The 21287-nt window shown below is 36.3% G+C and overlaps 2 protein-coding genes across 5 annotated transcripts; one reads left to right on the top strand and one right to left on the bottom strand.

Moving 5' to 3' along the window:
* Nucleotides 1–2525: 2525 nt before the first annotated feature.
* b9d2 (B9 domain containing 2) lies at nucleotides 2526–4798 on the bottom strand. 4 transcript variants are annotated; one of them, XM_051878725.1, is made up of 4 exons: nucleotides 4689–4798; nucleotides 4019–4113; nucleotides 3687–3812; nucleotides 2526–3154 (listed from the first exon to the last, which is right to left on the bottom strand). In XM_051878725.1, exons 2-4 carry the CDS (start codon nucleotides 4104–4106, stop codon nucleotides 2841–2843), a joined length of 528 nt encoding a protein of 175 aa, XP_051734685.1. In that variant the 5' UTR covers nucleotides 4107–4113; nucleotides 4689–4798; the 3' UTR covers nucleotides 2526–2840. The 4 variants fall into 4 exon arrangements, with proteins under 4 accessions (XP_051734685.1, XP_051734684.1, XP_051734683.1 ...); XM_051878724.1 differs by having other exon boundaries at nucleotides 4562–4702; XM_051878723.1 differs by having other exon boundaries at nucleotides 4544–4692.
* Nucleotides 4799–9979: 5181 nt separating this feature from the next.
* Nucleotides 9980–15582, top strand: LOC127503813 (odorant receptor 131-2-like). The gene has a single exon (XM_051877927.1). It carries the CDS (start codon nucleotides 12173–12175, stop codon nucleotides 13130–13132), a length of 960 nt encoding a protein of 319 aa, XP_051733887.1. The 5' UTR covers nucleotides 9980–12172; the 3' UTR covers nucleotides 13133–15582.
* Nucleotides 15583–21287: the final 5705 nt, after the last annotated feature.

The following is a 21287-nucleotide window of genomic DNA, read 5'->3' as shown; positions in this document are numbered from 1 at the left end:
CACCAAGAACGATAACTATAAAGATACCTATAAATATATAAGCATCCGCACCAACGCATGATAACTTTATATTTATTAAGTGTGCAGTGCAGTTATGATGTCTGCCGCTTTAAATGCTCAAGCTCTTTAAAGTTGGGTGGATTCTGATTGGCTGTCAATGTTTTCATTGTTCATCAGCTGAAAAAAAAAAAAATTTTTAAAGTGACTCCAATGAAATCATTACTGTATCATTATTGTTAAAGCTGTGGTGAGGACTTCCCTATTCTCATAGAGTTAGAATGATTAATACTTTACATATGTACTTCAAGGCCCATTCACACCAACGCATGGTAACTTCCTTTACATACTGTGCATGCTGCAGTTATCACAGTTATCGGTCGTCTGCCGCGTTAAATGCTCCTAAAAATCGGGTGGATTCTGATTGGTGGTCACTGTTTTTGCCGGAATATGCAACTGCTGGAAAAAAATCATTCTGGAAAAGTGATTCCATATTAGTGATATTGTTCCTCTGCGTCATTACCTTTATAGTTGTGGTGTGGACTTTCCTATTCACATAGAATTAGAAGATTATTATTTTATTCACATTTGTATATAGTAGTCAGGTTGGACTTCTACTGAAACCTAGCACTATGAAGGTAGCATCACATCCGCCATTTTGAGATCACCAGACCAGTTAAACTTTACTCACTTTATCCTGGTTACACAGGTTAGTATTCAACACTTTTGCTCACGTAAATAATGGCTGACTGTGATTTGCTTTTTTGTCGCCACATGAGGCGACCCTCTCCCTGTAAAATAAAACATATAAAGGTCCCGAAATAATTTGCGAAATCAAAGAACAAATGGGTATGAGGGTTGTGGCTAGAAGGGATACAGCTATGGCCGGAAGTGACACAAAATCTCTCCATAAAATAACAATAAATTAAATTAGCTACTTATCAGATTGTATGTAATTAACGTCTACACCTACTCCAACCTTAAACCATAACAATAATGCAAATACAGTAATTAATTGTTGTTCAGCATGACCAAAAATTACACAATATTGATGTTCGCATTCCCAGTAAGCCCTGGTACGACTATAGGCTTGTTCGAGATGCATCGGCGCTGAGCAGATCGATTGGCGTATGACATCAAAGTACTGCGAGAGCGATTCAAAAGCATAAGGAGTCGTGTGCTCTCCAATCGCTCTCATGGTACTTTGATGTCATACGCCGATCGGTCTATGCAGCATCGATGCATCTCGAACAAGCAGTGCTGCCAATTTAGTGATTTTGTCGCTAGATTTAGCGAAACTTTGAAACATTTTTCAAAAGCTTAGCGACAAATCTAGCAATTTCTTGGACAAACCTTATCTAGATTCCGTGACTCACCCACTGATCTATATTTATATTAATATAGATCAGTGGACTCCCCAGTATGACGTCATCTAGCGACCAGTTTTAGCCCTTTCTAGCCCCAACCGGGTATGAGGTCATTTTGAACACAATTTGGCCAAACAAAGGTGCTCGTCAGCGCAAATTTCTGGAAAACTTTACACTTTATGTTTACGTAAAAGGTGGGTGTGCTCTGGGGCTCCACTTTCTTTGACATGTAAATTCCGGTGTTGTGCTGAACTTTGATGTCAGTTATCATGACCTTTAGGCTTCCGATATCTCATATGTGAGTATACTTGTTTTTAAATACATTTTTCTAAAGTATTATTCATTTATTTGTATGTAAAACTTTTTTTAATGAGAAGAAAAGAATGAGTGCACTTTTAAATAGGTCAGCTGGGAATGTTAAGGGAACAGTTAAATCGCACAACACAGAAACTCTGCTAGCATAGCGGTTTATCTGTTGAAATATCTTCCACAGCTTGTGTTTACAGAATGCCAACGCAATTTCCACAGAGGGTATCTTACTTTCAAACTTGATAACTCTTAGAAGAAATCAGACAGATCTTAACAGAGAATTAGTAGATCCACCAAATGATGACAACTGCACACTTCTCAATGTAAAAAACAACCCTCCCCCAGCTCTCTTTATGTCTAAATAAAGAAACAGATTTTAGAGAGGAACTGATGAACTTCAGCGCAAGCAGGACGTGAAACAGTGCATTAAAATATTTCCAATGGCCAATGTTTCCATGTCTGAAACAGGTTGGTGTAAATTTTTTTCATCGCCCATTCAGAGAGCAGACAAAGTTGAGCCTTTGAAAATACTGAGTTGCAAACTTCCTCAATATTACATGAAACATACAGTATAAAAATGAGCTTGATCTTACTTGCTCTGTTGTCTTTTTTAGTCTCACTAAAACAGTTAGAAACTCCACACAGGAAATGAGCAAAATGTGACAGAGTTGTTTCTCACTATCTACAAAACTCAGAGCCTGCTACAAAATGCCTGTTACATAAAGATAAAAAAACAAACAAAACAGAACTATGTACTCATACAACTGAACTGAAAATCAGGCTTTTCTTTGAAAGGTCTTTCCCATCAAACATTAATGATGAATGATTTAACAATGTTTGATTCAGAAATGATTCACCTCTGAAAACTGCCAAATTTAATTGCATAAAAACAAAATACAATTCTATAAAACATACAAAGTGTACAAAAAATGTAGAAAAATTAAAGTATTGTTTGAGATCCAAAGCGCAAAAATACATTATCAGTTTGTACACATAAATCCATCACTCACCATTTCACTCAATAACATACTTTACTATACACCTTCGCATTCACACACACACACCTTATATGAGAACCTCCTATCCAATATAACAAAATATTTTACCTTCTTTTCAATTACTCCACAAATCTCTGATCTAAAATGTGTGACAACCTGCAGTCCATTCTCAGCTCTCCACACCATATCTGTCAAAGTGGCGTAGAATAATGCACAGCTCTAGTTCAACTGTGCCCATGCCAACCGTGTGGAGTCTGTATCGGTCTGCGCCACTGTAAATGAGATCTGGCGAGCGCAGCTGTGGGCCTCCTCCGACAAACATCTCGGCAAGTTGATCCTGCCAGGATCCCAGCGGTCGCCATGTCGCACATTGCAGACGATGCTGTCCTGGGCTTGATGGTATGTGGATATAACCATAACCATACAGCTGGCATCGCCCAAAAGAGTCCTGATGCCACACTTGTAGGTGAAGCTTTGGCCACCCTAGAGGTAGAAAACACATCCTATATATTAAAGGGTTAGTTCACCCAAAATGAAAATAATGTCTTTTAATACTCACCTTCATGTCGTTCTACACCCGTAAGAACCTTCGTTCATCTTCGGAACACAAATTAAGATATTTTTGTTGAAATCCGATGGCTCAGTGAGGCCTGCATAGCCAGCAATGACATTTCCTCTCTCAAGATCCATTAATGTACTAAAAACATATTTAAATCAGTTCATGTGAGTACAGTGGTTCAATATTAATATTAAAAAGCGAAGAGAATATTTTTGTCGCGTCAAAAAACAAAATAACGACTTAAATAGTGATGGCCGATTTCAAAACACTGCTTCATGAAGCTTCTGAGCATTATGAATCCAAAGAACCGGAGATTAACGAAGGTCTTACAGGTGTGGAACGGCATGAGGGTGAGTAATAAATTGCATTATTTTCATTTTTGGGTGAACTAACCCTTTAAATCATGTTTAAGTGGTTAGAAACTCTTTTTACAACACTAAAACATAATACAAATACCTTGTAGGCCCTTAGTAGTGTAGTGCAAATCAATGGGATGGCTCCAGTATGCCATGTCCCCTGTTTGAGGCATGTCCACTTGAGTTTGACCTTCTTTCAGACCAGAAAGAAGTCTCCATGCTCCTCCTGAAAGGCACAAAGTGAAAAAGTTTTTGTTGTGTATATTTATGCAAACTTTGGCACATCAAATAAGCATTAAAACAATCTTTACACCGTTAAAATGTAAGGAAAACACAATAATTGTCACTAAAATCAGTTTTTTTTTCTTCTTAGTGTAAATTTTAGTTTTTAACACAGTATGAAATAGTTTACAATAAAACAAAAAAAGACACCTGTGTGTACGCCCCATTTGCAGAAAAGGCTGTTCTGTGGGAAACCGGTGGCCCCAATGATCTGCCCAATTATATGCAATTCTGCCATAAGAGTCCTGAAATAACATTATGCAGTATGTTGGTTATCACATGCACTGTATTCGCATATTCCACTATTATATTTGTTTTTAGATTCAAGTATTTGCGGTTTAATTGTTCTTTTTTGCTCCAACAAATATTCACTATTTCTGTTGTGCTTATTTCATACTGTATCGTTGTTTTTTGCATTGATAAAACTTTGCTTCATAAACATCTATAACAATATCGCTTTAAATACACTTTCAGACTCGTTACAGGTTGTTTAGGTGCACTAAATAACCGTTTTCGTTTTTAGATAAGTCTTGCTACAGATACAGTACCTAACTTCATCTTGTAAATAGAGTACATTAAAACTACTAGCAGAAGGCTAGCTAATTAGCGACCTGACTATCTACCGGTTTCACAACGCCGTAAACAAAGCAGAATGGTTACAATTAACAGGCGTACCACGATTTACACAATCACCACAATCATTCATTGATCAGCAATGCTGGTAAGATTGTAAAGCGAGGAATAATGTTAATCCAATAAGCGTTTGTTCACTGTTTACAGCGCCTTTATGTCGTCAAGGCTGATTTCCTTAGCAACCTACTTCCTCAGGTTTTCTTTGTTTTGGTTTGACAAGCTTAGTTACTGCCATCTGGCGGCATGAGCTTGCGTTACATTGCAAGCAAAGAGGAGGGAGGACTGTATAGGTACCATAGGTAGACTTCAGTGACAGAGCTGTTCTCATTTAACAACACCAACGTACATATGTCCTAATAGATGGGGTTGCCAGGTCTGCACAACATAACTAGTTGTGTTGCTTAATATTTTTTTAACCTGTGATACTTTTTTCAGGATTCTTTGATGAATAATTAGGAAAATAATAAATAAATAAATAAAATATCAGCATTTATCTTTTTATCTAGAAATCTTTTTTTAACAAAATACATATAAATATATATATATATATATATATATATATATTTTAAAGAAATTAATACTTTTATTAAGCAAGGATGTGTTAAATTTATAAAAACTGATAGTAAAGACTTGTATTGTTAGTAAAGATTTATATTTTGAAAAAATGCTGTTATTTATTTATTTACTTACTTTTTATTCATCAATGAATCTTGAAAAAAGTATCACAGGTTCCAAAAAACATTAAGCAGTACAACTGTTACCAACATTGATAACTATTAACTATCAAATCAGCATATTATCACATCTGTGAAAGTGTCACAGAAGTGCAGACCTTGTTATACGCTGATGATATGGCTAATATATCAGATACAATTGGAGGGTTATGGAAGGATTCGAACAGCTGGAAATATTTTGTAGCCTTTACGGTATGAGATTAAATTTGAATAAAACAAAAGTTATGTTTTTTAAAAGAGAGGGCTCTTTAAATAAGAATGAAAAATGGTATTTTGAGGGTGAGCAGATTGATGTGGTTAATTGTTATAAATATCTGGGTATGTGGTTTACACCAAAACTACCATGGTGGAAAGCCTGACAACATTTAGCAAGCCAAGGTAAGAAAGCAGGGCTTTCTGGTTTGTTCGTAAGCTTAAAATTAGCTGTAACCAAGCTATTTGTTCAACCACATGGTTGCACCATTATGGACCATTATGGATCCAAGATATGGGGCTTTGAGCCAGTGGAGTGTATTGAAAACATGCCTTTTCAATTAGATGATGTAGGTAGAAAAACATGGGTTTCCTGTATTAGAGTTCTGTTGTATTTTTATGGGTTCTGAATCAGCAATTGAAAGAAAATGAAAAAGCACATAATACATGGTACACATCCATTCTAAAATAATAAGTTGAATATATATTCACAATGCAAGTCCTGGATGGTACAAGAGAGCTACATTGCATCTGTATATAACATACTGCTGGTACAATCGTTGTTCCTGTTCAGATTCTCAGGTCATCATTTATCTAGAAACATAGATGAAGTAATACACCAGTGGCAGAGAGAATCTGTAACTATTGTAAATTAACTTTGAATACCTCTGTGATAGAAGATATGAAGCATTTTTTGTATGGTTGTTCATAGTATGTGGATCCGCGTAAGAAATATTTGGGTGGTCTCGCTTTTGTTGGTGATGTTTGTATTGATGTCACATGTACATTGTGATTCAGAGTATTGATGGAGATTGGCACTGTATATGGAATGAAGAAAAGAGCATCTGCCAAGCTATTGTGATTCTGTGGATGGGCTGAGAGGCCATGTATTCCTGAAATAAATAAACTTGAAACTTGAAAACCTGAAATCAGCATACTAGAATGATTTCTGAAAAATCATGTGACACTGAAGACTGGAGTAATGATGTTGAAAATTCAGCTTTGCATCACAGAAATAAATCAGATTTTAAAGTATATTAAAATAGAAAACCATTATTTTAAATTGTAATAATATTTCACAATCTTACTGTTTTTTCTGTACTTTTGATCAAATAAATGCAGGCTTGATGAGCATAAGAGACTTCTTTCAAAAACATTAAGTCCAAACTTTTGGCCAGTACTGTATTTATTTATTTAGCCAATTTATCCGTTTATTTTGTTTGTTGTTTTGTTGCTATATGGAAGTCACATTATAGTATTGAATTTTTTTTTACCATGCCTTCATTGGTTGCTTTTGCTACTTTTCAAATTTCTTTTACTTTTTGAATGTTATGATAATCATAAAAAGGAGAAATAATACATGTAACCACTGTAACAATTTCTAAAACATAAATCATTTTAATAACTGTGTGAAAATGTGTGAAAATATTCAATTGTGTGTAATAGGATACATAAAAAATATATGGCCTATATGACAGTTCCACTGAAGGTTTATTCAATAACAACCAATGTTTGTTTTTATGAGCATGATTTTCAACATCATAACTGTGTATTTGTCTAAATTAAAAGAAACATGTTTTCCTTCTGTATGCTTAAGCAGTAACCCATTCCATAGCTATATTCATGTTCATTGTTTATTTTATAATATTATAGTTTTTTTTAGTGAAGAAGAAGAGGGGAATTCTTTTAACCATGATAGATTATATTTATGTTTTTGGAAACTTTGTAATTAGCTCTTTACGGTACGTTTCATGCCTGTCACTGCATGTCAACTTCTTAGAATGTCCCCTGAAGATTTCATGTTTATTTCATACTTTAATGTTTACACAGCACACTCAATAACAAGGGCATACATCTAGAGGACAGCATGTGCCAAACATAAGGTTTTCTTCTCCCTGTGGCCCAAAGCAACCACCTCAGGTAGACATCAACACCACATTTCGTACCCTCAGTGACCACTTTGTACAAACACAGAGACAAATACTAAATATTTAATGTGATTAATAATGGAAACACAAGGGACTGTGTTCAAGTAGATTCTGATGTAACCCTCAAGATTGAAATTATGTGGTTATGAGAGTTCAGATAAACACAGTACATATCCTATTATTATGTGCACATAATAAATAAAATAAAATAAAAATAAGAGACTTTTTTTTTTTTCTTTTACACAGCAGATGGGAATTCACACTTTGCTTCTACTACTACTACTACTACTACTACAACTACTACTACTAACTATAATAGTAGGATATTAATTAGAATTTTTTTCATATGAAGTAGGGCCTAAAATTAACTCTCACCAGGTGGCAAAAGTAAAAATTTGTGTTGGCGAGCACATGAAACTGTGTCAGTCACAAGATGGCCGGTAATATTTTTATGAATTCTAACAATGCAATGTTGTGAGAACATGAATGTGAACAACGTTCTGTACAGCTGACAGTCAGTGCTGCATCATCACGAAAATTTAAGCCTTTCCACAGCAAATATTCAAGCACTAGAACAGGGAAATCGTATTCACGAGCTATGTGGGAAGTTCAACATCTGAAACTACTGTTAGACCTGCATGAAAAGCACTGTTTATTTAATTTGTATCTTTGTTGCATCGTATTTATTTGTTCTATTGCTTGTAATTTGATTATCTGTTCTTATTTTATTACTGACTGTTTACTTGTCTTTAAAAATGTATGGGCTATTAAATTATATTAAGCTAGTAGTTTTAGCTGTGGTATCGAAATTGGAATAGAGGACTGTGAATTTTCACTTATAGTTTATCTATCTAAAATATTGGTGTCATAACTGCCTGTTTATATTTCATGGCTTGTAAAAAAAAAATAGTTTTGGCCAGTAAATTTTCTTAAGTCACCAGCCATTGGCAGGTGTGGCAAAAAGTCAGTTTTAGGCCCTCCATGAAAGTAAAGAAGTACCCAAAAACTATATTATTTTACCTGTATATTATCTTTTACCTGTATACGCTATAAATATAAATAAAAAAAAAAAAAAATGTACAAAACATTTGGCCAAGCAAACACGACTTGCATTGCAACAATTTTACATAATATTAACAGTACAGTAGGCTACTTTGGTCCTGTGATGTTATTTTCACTAGACAAGAGAAAAAATATATAAATACACACTGTTCACATCCTCGAATTTGGTATTTTGTGTATATGGCAAGACTATCAATGCCAAAATATATCTGCAGCGGTCACGCGGTACAGCGGTCACATGGTACAAGTTGGAGCTCTCAGAAAATTCAAAGTTTACAAGACGTTGTAATTACGAGTATTTCAAGGAAGTGTATGGTTTTAAAGTGTCAGAATCTCATAATTACGGTAATTCCAAAATGGAGTGAATGCTACAGCATTGCATGAATCCTTTTCATGGACTGTAATGAAGCAATTCACTCTTCGTTGGAAGTTTAACAGGTGATCCTACCAGTCATAATGCCGATATTATGTGCCCCCATTGCTATCCGCCAATATTTTGTCCAACAAACCAAACAGTAGATTTAGTAGATTAACTTCGGTGGACTTGAACTTCAAAAATTGTGTGTAGTGATGTCTTTTCACGGTTTAAACAAAATACTTTCTGATGTTCATTCATGTTTATTTCATGCTATAACTAGTAATAAAGAGGAAGAGATGATCAGTTCACATGCTGCTTGAACTGATGCACTACAACGATCTGTCACAACACATTAAAGAGCCCCAAAATGGTATTCAATGTTTGACGACATTTGAAAGCTGAGACTTTTGTTTCATACCAAAAGTAACCTGATCTGTCTTGTCTTTTGCCACATTGTCAGTGTCCTCTTTGCTCCGCAATGTACTTTTTTGCTGCGTGAGAACAATGGCTACATTTACATGTGCACCAATAATGCGATTATTTCCAGTAATAGGACTTAACTGCAGTAAGATGTTACATGACACGAACAAACCTCTTCACTCCTGTTTACATGCAATTTTCATTATTCTGATTATTCACTAAAAAGTGTAGTTATTTTTACTTCCATTATATAAATGAACAAGTCAGAAACAGTAGGTATGTTACTGGCCACTGTTTTAATCTACTTACATCAAATGCAAAACACATTTCTATGGACATATTGGAAGGTTCAATGTGTTGTATGCGTTTACATACACTGCATTGCTTTCTTTGTGCTTTCTCTGGATTAAGATACGGAGCAGAGACTGTGCAGCTAGTTGTGTTGACAGAGTTTAGTATGGAAGCTTGTTTCAGCCACGGAATAAAAAAATGTAAAAGATAATTGTGAATTTTTATCTCACAATTCTGACTTTTTTCTCACAATTGCGAGTTATAAAGTCCATTTCTGAGGACAAAAAGTCAGCTCACAATTCTGAAATTTTCTTATAATTGCGAATTGTGAGCTAGCCTATAAACTCGTAATTGTGAGAAAGAAGTCAGAATTGTGAGATAAATAGCCGCAATTACCCTTTTTCTTTTTTATGGTGGAAACAAGCTCCCATAGTTTAGTGATTTGGAGTGGAGGAAAAATTTCAGAATAATGTCATGGCATTCTTTTGCTATTCGAGCAAATGGGAATGCAAAAATTAGGCTATATCTGCTCAGGGGAGTGTTTCCCATACAACAACGTAACTCGCTGCTTAACTACCATAGTACAATGCATTGTTGAAGAAATCAACTAGTCACGACTGTTTCCCAAAACCACATTTGTCGTTCAACCACACTGGTTAATAAACGCAGGTGGTGGATAATAACTTTTTTTAATTAATTCTTTTGAGATCATATTTGTAATGCAGGGTGAAACCAAAAACAAAGGAGAGCTAGACCCAAATGCAGTGAGTGGCCTAATGGTTAGAGAATCAGGCTGGTAAACCGAAGGCTGCGGGCTCAATTCTCAATGCCGGCAGGAAATGACTGCGCTGCCCTTGAGCAAGGCACCTAACCCCCAATCTCTCCCCGGGCGCCACAGCAAAATGGCTGCCCACTGCTCTGGGTGCGCTCATGGTTTGCAATGTGTGTGTGTTCACTCTTCACTACTCCTAATGTGTGTGCACTAACTTGGATGGGTTAAATGCAGAGGACAAATTCCGAGTATGGGCTACCGTACTTGGCCTTCACATGTCACTTCCAAGCGAGCCACACGAGTCCTGAAAAGTGAAGCCAAAGCGTCTTGATCACCCCCAGGTGGCTGGATGCAGTATAGGTCATAAACCCCACCCTCCCCTTGCAATGTAATGGGACGTGAGACAAACTAAAGTCAAATTACACATCAATTTATTTATTTATTTTTTTCCAAAGATGGTTTCTGTCATTTTAGGCAGTTTTTATCACGCTGATGTTAGTTAAAGTGTTCGTTCTTTAAATAAGTTTGTTTTTAGTTAGTTATTTGATGCTATAAAAGTGTGGGTTTTAACGTCATGATTGACAGCTGAGATTGACAGCTTCTCTGAGCTAAGTAGTCACTGAAGCACCAACAGACTTTTTTCTGGATCTTCGGGAGGAGACCGGGGCTTTAACTTTAATTTCTACATTTCCAGAACTGTTTATTTCACACCGACATAATGTGTTGTTCTGCAGTATTAACTGATTCTGCGGGAGTGTGGGCAGGACCTTGATATCGCGGCTCCACTTCACGCTCACTACTGCGCAGACTCGGACTCCAAGTTCACTATGCGCAGACTCGATGACTCAAGATGTCAGCGCTATATTGGCACACTGGTGGTTTCATTTACTACAATGGAAGAGAGTGAAGGTGCGTCGTCCATCTTTTTTTACATTCTATGGTCCCATCACTTTACTTCACTTCTAGAGCTTTATTGACAAAAATGAACAAAAACAAATAAAACATGAAGACCAGAGAACCAGGAACAGAATGAGCGCACCAAACATAACATCCATGTAGGAACAAGACTCGGCAAAGAACACAAGAAGTTTTAAATACACAAAAGCAAACAAGACATACCTGGGAATAATCTCTGAACTAATCAACACAAAAAACTACAAAGGACTACAAAACATGGCACAGAACAGGAAATAAGTCCACACAAGACCAGTGGAACACAGGCCGAGATCATGACAGAAATAATGCCTGTCATTTCAACCACACAACTTTGCGATGCTGTTGCCAATGTTTGTTGGATCTATGGTTTCAGGAAACACGACTCGTTAAACTATGCTGATAACAATGGAACTTGCAACCGTAATTGGCTAACACTCCATTAAAAACTCTTTAAACTCCATTAATACACAAATTGAAGGAGATATTATATATATCAATTTCATTAACTGACCATCTGTTCATGCAATTAGCTTTTCCCAACTGTGAGATCAGAGAAATGTTTTGCCTAACTGGGAAAATGTCTGAGGTAAATGCACAGACTGTCTTATAACTTCACGAATTCAAGACATATTTCCACACATATGCACAAGGAATCATAAATCAATGGGATTTGCTATAGGATACTTGATGCTGTTAGTCAGGCACTTATTGGTGAAATATACACCAAGGGTTACTGTTTTTTTTTTTTGTTTTTTTTTCTCTCAGTCATTTTGACACACACAAACCAGCCACTGGGATTCCATACGTAGTTCATGACAGATGCTTTACAGATATTTAAAGTGTGATACTCTCTGATCATTCTCAGTACCTTCAACAACAGAGGTGACACAAGCCTGGAGATTTGCAGTTACAAAGACTTTATTGATCGCAGTATTATTCAGTGTTTTATAACAGCATTTTTTGTCTTTTTTATTGAATATGTCTGATTTTAATGATTCTAAATCTAACATCACTCAGACTATATCACCAGTGGATCGAGATTTGAAAACATTTTTGTCTGTGTCCTCATGTGTTATTTTCCTGTATGTCAATGGAGTCATGATCTTCACTTTGAGGAAAAAGACTGTTTTTCAGGAGGCATCTCGCTACATTTTGTTTGGTCACATGCTTTGGGTCGATACGCTCAACCTTGTTATGAGTGTACTGTTGTTTGTGCTGGCTGTTTGTAGGCTTTTTGTTATGAAAATTGTCTGCCTTATACTTCTTGTTGCTGCGACAGCTCTCTATCAGGTCTCTACATTAAATTTGGCTTTGATGTCACTGGAGAGGTATGTGGCCATCTGCATCCCTCTCAGACATGCAGAAATCACCACCTACGGAAGAACTAACATGGCCATTGGTGTTGTTTGGATGTTAAGCTGGATTCAATCCCTATCTGAGATTATTATCTTTTATTCCAGTGATACCAACATAGCAATGCATTTGTTCTGCTCAAGAACTACTCTCTTTAGGCTGCAGTTCTACAAAAAAATTGAAATTGCTTTTACATGTATATTTTTTGTATCTGTGTGTTTTGTTATTATCTTTTCTTATGCTTCTATAGCAAGTGTGGCTAAATCAGCCTCCTGTGATAAAATGTCAGCCAAAAAAGCCAACAAGACTGTTCTGTTGCATCTAATACAGCTGGGTCTCTGTGCTGCATCCATTTTAGTTGGAGTTATTCAAGAAGTCATTTATGTTTATACTGACTATATGACTTCATTGAATGTGATGTATTTTTGCTTTGTAGTGTTTATGATTTTTCCAAGATGTCTAAGTCCTCTTATATATGGCATGAGAGACCAGGCCTTTAGCTCTTTATTCAAATACTACTTTACATTTGGTCTCAAAAGAAAAAACAGTTGTATTACAAAGATACATATATCAGGAGGCGGCTGAAAAATACTATATACTATAAAAATCATGGTAAAACCTGTTGAAATGTTATCTAAAAGGCTTTAATAGATCATGTTCTTTTGTTATTAAGATACAAAAGAATATTTATATAATGAGATATTGGAGATCAACCATACAAAAATAACTGACCTTTGGCAAATCATGCAACCTTGTATTTAACAAACATTAAACCTTTATCACAATTTGGCAGTGCAGTAACCACAGATATGAGAAGGTGTTTTGTAAGGGTTGTTTTATTTGTCCATGTTTTGCACTCTTTCCAGCCATATATCATACAGTTACAGTTACTACTGAGTTATGGAACATAAGTGACATCAAAGTGTTTTGAAAGTAAAACAATGAGAAAAACAAAATGGTGTCAATTACTACTGACTACTTAATAAAACATTTTTTTGTTGCCAACATGATTATGTAGATAGGAATGAATTTTATATGCAATTCAGATTGCTGCAGAGGAGTGAATTACTTTTCACTGATAGATTTTGAATTTATCCATATATACTGACAAATGTTTCCATTACACTGTCAATCATTTTACATTAGCTTTACAAACTAGCTTTTGCTGGAATCCTGTAAAGTTAAACAAATGTGCACTTTGTGCAGCAATTTTATATAACATATACAACATATTATATATTATTTGATCATAAAAAAAGAAATGTAAACTGGTGCATGTGTATGTGTGCATGATCTGGAGAGCAAACAACACTTCTTTTTTTACATTCAAAAATACATTCAAAGCCATGTCAAAGCACTTTCTGCACAAAACTCAGTGGTCATCAACCTGGGCTGTAAATACTATTGCAGGTATTGCATTGAACTCACCATTCTTATTTATGCAGTTATAAATGCTCAAAAACCATTAAAATACATTTGAAAATTACTTGTTAGTCATTAATTAACACCTTTATAAACCTTGTTGTAGTGTTACTGTACATAAAATGTACACAGTTTGTAATAAGACAATCGGCTTAATGCATTGTTCATTATACAGGGCTCTATGTGCGCCTATTTCACTCGCATTTGCTCCTGAAAATAACTGCGTGCGACTGTGAAAAAATATTTAGGCGCACTGGCGTGAGTGACCCAATCGATTCTCATGAATATATCTACAATCGGAATAAAAAATACAACTCCCAAAATTTATATACTATAAAAAAAAAAAATTAAAACGACGGTGGGGGAGGTGCCGCAGTCATTGTGGGCAAGTGATATAACCAGTGTTGCGGCTGAACACCGGTAACACAGTCGATCTTAGCAAGCCTAATATGTGTAAATTAAGTACTATCACACAAGTATACTCCTGTTTCTCCGAGTATTGGCATGATTACAACTGTGATACTTACTGACCCAGCAAGCAATAGCTGTCATTTCACTGTCTCGGTTAACTATAGACCCGATATAGTCTGGCTATGAGTAACTCACTTTTAGCCAAAATAATCTTTCATTTGGTTTTGCCAAAATAACTTGCGAGATGTATGATATTCTATCATGTAAGCGAAGTCAACAGTGATTACAAGGTGGTTTCATATCTTTGGCGTGTTCTATGCGTAGACTGTGCATAGCCACGATTTAGCTCGTAGTCAGACCAGTTGTCTGCCGAATTTCTACTCCCTGCCAAATTATTACTCCCTTGTTGAAGTCGCTATCTGATTGCCTAATCCTAACCCCACCCCTAATCCTAACCCCTCCTCCACACCTAATCCTAAACCTACCAATACTAGGGGGGTAATAGTTTGGCAGGGGTAGGAATTCGGCACCACACCTGTTATTTGTAGCCCACCTTTAGTCAATCCTGATTTATTGTAGTTTTTGGACAGGAAGTGCATGAGATGGTTGATATCCCATCATGTTCGCAATGTCAATGATTAGGGATGCACCGATACCATTTTTTAAGGACCGAGTACGAGTACGATACTTTTTTTACTGGTACTCGGCCGATACCGATACCGATGCCTATACATTTATTTTTTTGTTTATTTTTTTTTTTGGTGATGTTGCAGTTTTCCAAGCACAACACAGTGAGACGAATGAATGTAGGACAGCTTCTTTATTATTACTCTAATGAAAAAAGTAATAATTTTTATGTGCTTGTCACAAACTTAAAGAACAAAAATTTCACGGTGTCCAATAACCTTCAGAGGGCATAATTACCAATATATATAATTGTTGTTATATAAAAAGAAAGTTACAAACAAATTACAAACAAGACAACAAATACTATAGAGATACAAATTAAATAAACTTGTTTTTCAGATACAGTAGGTTTATTTACCATGTATACATTTATTTAGCATCTTTTGTTGTTTTATTAACATTAATGACAAATATAGGCTACGGTCCTTTTAAGACCGAATCCATGGATACTGACACATATCCTGTTTTCACCCAAATGTTTATGTCGACTTAAGCCATAACCGACTGTATTTACGTGAGATACTCCACACGATGGACATTTTGACAACTATGTGTGCATTCGACCATTCAGGCGCGAGGAAAACTGATCGCGTGCTGTCTGAGAGAACTGGGATCGCGCGGAAGAAAGAGAGAGCGCGCACGCGAGAGAGAGCGCTTCTGGTCTGTGTCATTCAGCGCGATTCCGCCTATCCCGCGTTCACTAATCGATAAAAAACTGTGATTGAAAGCATGCAGTTCGCAATGTGTGGGTTGTCATCATTAATTTTGACGTACTTCCACACCCCTGAGGCTCACATTGTTTCTGCTGCTGCCGCCGGTGTCTCTGTGCACGGAAAATTCTGTCAGTTACTTCACGCGAGGTATCGGTCTTTGGTATCGGGTTATTTACAAGTACAAGTACAAGTACAGGAGCTTGGTATCGGGCCCGATATCAGTCCCCTATCAGTAATCCTCACTATTTCTTCCAAGTAAGCCACACCAGCAAGATGAAGTCAACAAGCAAGTCACCACAATAAAAAAAACATGCACAGAAATACACATCTGCCTAGTACAATATGCAATGCATTTAGCCACTGCCATTCTAATAATACAAAACTGTTAAGGTGTACAAGTTGCTTTAAAGGTGGGGTAAGTAGATTTTCAAAAATTGTTAATATCCAAGCACTGATGTTTCAATTGACGTTGAAAAAAAAACATCAAATTGACGTCCACACACTGGTGTCCAATTGATGTAGAAAAAAAAAAACATCAAATTGATGTCAATTTTTTGACGTCAATTTGAGGTCCACACACTTATGTCCAATTGATGTCGAGAAAAAAAACATAAAATTGACGTCAATTTTTTGACATCCACACACTGATGTCCAATTGATGTTGAAAAAAAAAATAAGTCAAATTGACGTCAAAACCTTGACGTCAATTTGACATCCACACACTGATGTAAAATTGATGTTGAAAAAAAAAACATCAAATCGACGTAAAATTTTTGACGTCCACGCACTGATGTTGAAAAAAAACCCCATCAAATTGACGTCAATTTTTAGACGTCAATTTGATGTCCACACACTGATGTCCAATTGATGTCGAAAAAAAAAAACCCTGTCAAACTGACGTCAAAAACTTGACATCCATTTGACGTCCACACAGTGATGTCCAATCGATGTTGAAAAAAATATCAAATTGATGTCAAAAAACAGGTCAAAAATGCAAATCAAACTGACGTCAAAAATTTGATGTCCATTTGACATCCACACACTGATATTCTTTCGACCACCAAAATAATGACACAAAAGCAATGCAATGAAAGAAAAATACAAAGTTCTGTCATGAAACTCTGAATGCGTAGGCTAATAGGTCCTTAACTCAACTGCTCGTAATCACATCATTATCTATAGGACACAGATGATTGGTTCCTGCTGTATTAATAGCCAATGAGCTTGCATGCTCAGTCTTCAAATACATTTGCCTTAGCAGTGTAGCATGCTTTCAGAAACCCTCCACCTGTATAGATCTGCTACGGGTAATTCATGTACGCTATATTGTACAGCAGCAGCATGTCTTACTTGCTCACAGCAGCGTGTCGTGTATGTATTGGCAGTAGCAAATCCCGTACTTGCTCTGCAGCAGCAGCAGCAATAATCAACAGCAGCAGCAGCAGTAAAAGATGCGTAGCAGATGTATTCCACCAAGACCAAACATATCAACATTGTCATACCCATTACCATGCCAAACACTCAGAGTTGTCATGACAGAACTTTTATTCAGCAAACTTCAAATCAATAATACAAATGTAAATAAAAACAAAAATGCACCTATACTGATTTGTGCTGGGCGGTTTGACCAAAAATCTGTATCACGGTTTCTTTTAAGATTCTGGCGGTTTCACGGTATGTCATGATTTTTTACTGGACCTTTATTTTGGCATATATTTTACGGTCAGGATTACAGGGAATATATTATATAAACATTGTAAGGACAAATAAAAATTTATTTAAAAAAAAAATGTAATCAAATAGTTCATAAAGCTAACAATTTAGTTTAAAATGTATTAAAAATAATTTAATTATTTAATTAAATTAATAATATTAATAAGTAGGCTACATTTTACTGTGCAATTTGTCATTTCAATGAAAAGTGTTGAGTTTGTTTTAAATATTATTATTGTTATTATCTATATTAATTGAAGTACACTCTATTGTAAAATAGTAATATATCTGTTATTTCAAGTTTGCCGAACTTTTATTTTGACAGGGTCGTGAAGACCATTACTTCCTGTGTATATGATAAGACAAATGTCGATAGTTTTATCAAATTAAACGGTGAAATGTTCATAAAGTGACTCTAAGAGCAGCTCTGCAGATGAAGTTCATGTATAGTGAGTGAGACGGCAGACACTGAAATCTCGTCGCGAGCGTCTCTCGTGCTTCAGTATGCGTAGTAGACGAAAATGCGGCGCTCATTCATACAGATTTCAATAGCAGTCTTTTTTAGCTTTAATATTCACAGACACTAGTCCGTATCGATGTCCGATTCATTGTACAGCCCTACTTTTGATTTATTCATAAAAAAAATTGCCAAATTCTGTGACGTTCCGCTTATAAGTTCTATTTGTGACTGGATTCCTTGATTTCATCCGTGTTTTCTGCATCGCGGGAATCTTATGGCTCTCCATGGTATTTGCAGTATTAAAGAGAGTTAGTTTTGGGAATTATTTATTGTTGTGTTATAAAGTTGTTTCCATTAGTGTAAGAAGGGTATGCAGTTAATAGAAGTCCACTCTCTATGCACTCTACATAGCGCTCTTTATGGCCACTGAATAGATACAGCAGCTGTTTCAGCCACGCACCGGTATGGCGGTTTTTGAAAAATACATATCGGTCTCGAAATTGAAACCGGTATACCATATGAACCGGTATACCGCCCAGCACTAATTCTGATTGAGAACAAAGATCAATGGCTGTCTGGCCCTTCTGGCGTCCCATACCCCATATCTGTCGGGAGCTGATCGGAGATAGTTCTTTATGTATTTGATGATGTCAGCCTCAGACGATTCTGGATTTGACTGCTGTACAGCACCTGTATGAAGATGGAACAACTTGTATCACTCATTTTAAGACATTATAAACTACAGCATTAATTACAAGATTTTCAGCCACCATCACTCATACTAACATACTGTAGCAATCCACAAAATAATTAAAGCTCTCTAAACAAGCATGGATAACCACCTAGATCTGTAATCCTCAGTATTTCTTCCAAGTAAGCCACACCAGCAAGATAAAGTCAACAAGCAAGTCGCCACAATAAAAAACACGCATGGAAATCATATCTGCCTAGTACAATATGCAATGTATTTAGCCACTGCCATTCTAATAATACAAAACTGTTAAGATGTACAAGTTGCTTTAAAGGTGGGGTAAGTAGATTTTCAAAAACGCTGTTGGACATTGTTGATATCCATTCACTGATGTCCAACTGACGTTGGTTAGCTTCCCCAGCTCCACCAAAAAATTGACATCAATTTGACATCCACACACTGATGTCCAATTGATGTCGGGAAAAAAAAAAAAAAACGACAAATTGACGTAAAAACGTACATTGTTTTTACGTCAATTTGACGTCCACACTGATGTCCAAAAAAAAACATCAAATTGACATCAATTTTTTTTTATGTCAATTTGACATACACACACTGATGTCCAATTGATGTCGAAAAAAACCCCATCAAATTGACATCAATTTTTTGATGTCAATTTGACATACACACACTGATGTCCAATTGATGTCAGAAAAAAAAACGTCAAATTGACGTCAAAAACTTGACATCCATTTGACGTCCACACACTGATGTCCAATTAATGTCGAAAAAAAAAAACTGTCAAATTCACGTCAATTTGACGTCCACACACTGATGTCCAATTGATGTCGAAAAAAAAAAAACATAAAATTGACGTAAATTTTTTGACGTCAATTTGACGTCCACACACTGTTGTCCAATTGATGTAAAAAAAAAAAAAAAAAAAAAAAACATCAAATTGAGATACTCCATCGTGTGGAGTATCTCACATAAATACAGTCGGTTATGGCTTAAGTGGACATAAACATTTGGGTGAAAACAAGATACGTGTCAGTATTCATGAATTCGGTCTTAAAGGGACCATAGCCTATATTTGTCATTAATGTTAATAAAACAACAAAATATGTTAAATAAATGTATACATGGTAAATAAACCTACTGTATCTGAAAAACAAGTTAGAGTTAGAGTAATAATAAAGAAGCTGTCCTACATTCATTAGTCTCACTGTGATGTGCTTGGAAAACTGCAACATCACCAAAAAAAAAAAAAAGAGAGAGAGAGAGAGAAATTAATAAATGTATAGGCATCGGTATTGGTATCGGCGAGACTTGCTCATCGTCATGGCAACGGTTCGTGGCCAGGTCAAATTACGTCAGAGTTTGTTGTCGTTTGTTGGAAAATCATATTACACTGGTCAGACATTCCCCGACCCAACAAACGCTGATTAAACATGTTCAGTCGGGTGAAAACAAACTCCGACCAACGGCAACAGACGCCGACAGGGGTATCACACTAGCTGTGTCTCATTTCGGAGGCTGCGCCCTGATCCAACAAATTCCAACAGACGTGTTTGTTGGCGTTTATCTGTGCGGTGTTAACTTCAGCTGCATTCGATGTGGAACTTGCTAACTAGCACATTATTAGGAAAGGCGATTTGCAAATATTCGTAAAAAAAATCTATAACGTTACTCACGTCTTCTGGAGGTACTGATCCATCCTTCAGGAACTTTTTACCAAAACAAACTTTTTAGCGCAGATATAAACGCATATAAGTAGATCCGGGGGCGCGTTCCCTTCAAAAACAAAATTAATCCACTGCGTCTTCAGCGGCTCAGATGTCGAGAGTAAAGGACGACTGCTATGTTCATTCTTATATTTAATAGCCAAACGCCTCAGTTGCTTAGGAGACATTCTTGTCTACATCTGCGCGGCGTGAAACAATGGCGGAATGTCTATAGAGGGTATGCATTGACGTCACTTTCCCGCCGGAACGCTCTCCCTCAGCTGGACTGAGTGGCAAAAGAACCTGCTGCATGACTGGATTTAATAGGGGAAACTGCGAAAACGCGAGTAAAACAAACGATTATACTAAAGGTTGGGCTCGAAAGTGTTCCTAATGACATGTAAAAGAAACCTAATCCATGGATATTGGCATGCAGCCAGCAGTGGCGGAGCCAGGATTGTTTTCCTAGGGGTGGCCAGGCAGGGGCTAGCAACCAGTCTGGGGTGGCACAGAAATCTTTATTATTTCAACATAAAAATGAGTCTGAGTCTGACTATAATGTTCTGGACTGTGCCTACAACACAACTGAATACAGTTAATTTGTACTTAATTGTATAGCTAAATTTCAACGTGTTCAGCTTGTTCTGGTTCTCAAAACCCCCAATAGCTTGTTCTCCATTTGTTGCATCTTCAGGGATGAGACATGCAGATAACTACGTACTGTAGTTCAAAGATTATTCAACCTTCATTGAATTTTATGTATAATCAATGAACTCTTCAACAATTCTGAGTTTGTCTGTTTCAAAAACTAACCGAAAAAGTTAACACTAAATGTTTAACTTTCTATATTGTCAAAATAAATAATTGCAACAGCTATCATACCTAAATTAAACTCAGTACAAAGGGAAAACATTTTTTT

Source organism: Ctenopharyngodon idella, chromosome 21 (assembly GCF_019924925.1).
Source record: "Ctenopharyngodon idella isolate HZGC_01 chromosome 21, HZGC01, whole genome shotgun sequence".
NCBI lineage: Eukaryota > Metazoa > Chordata > Actinopteri > Cypriniformes > Xenocyprididae > Ctenopharyngodon > Ctenopharyngodon idella.
The sequence above is the reverse complement of the archived record's forward strand: the minus strand, read 5'-3'. Positions and strand labels throughout refer to the sequence as shown.

Coding starts and splice junctions, on each gene's coding strand:
- b9d2 (XM_051878725.1), bottom strand. CDS start 4,106: ATGGCAGAATTGCATATAATTGGGCAGATCATTGGGGCCACCGGTTTC. Junction 3,813..4,018: donor CAAATGGGGCGTACACACAG/GTGTCTTTTTTT, acceptor TGTGCCTTTCAG/GAGGAGCATGGAGACTTCTT. Junction 3,155..3,686: donor CACTACTAAGGGCCTACAAG/GTATTTGTATTA, acceptor TTCTACCTCTAG/GGTGGCCAAAGCTTCACCTA.
- LOC127503813 (XM_051877927.1), top strand. CDS start 12,173: ATGTCTGATTTTAATGATTCTAAATCTAACATCACTCAGACTATATCA.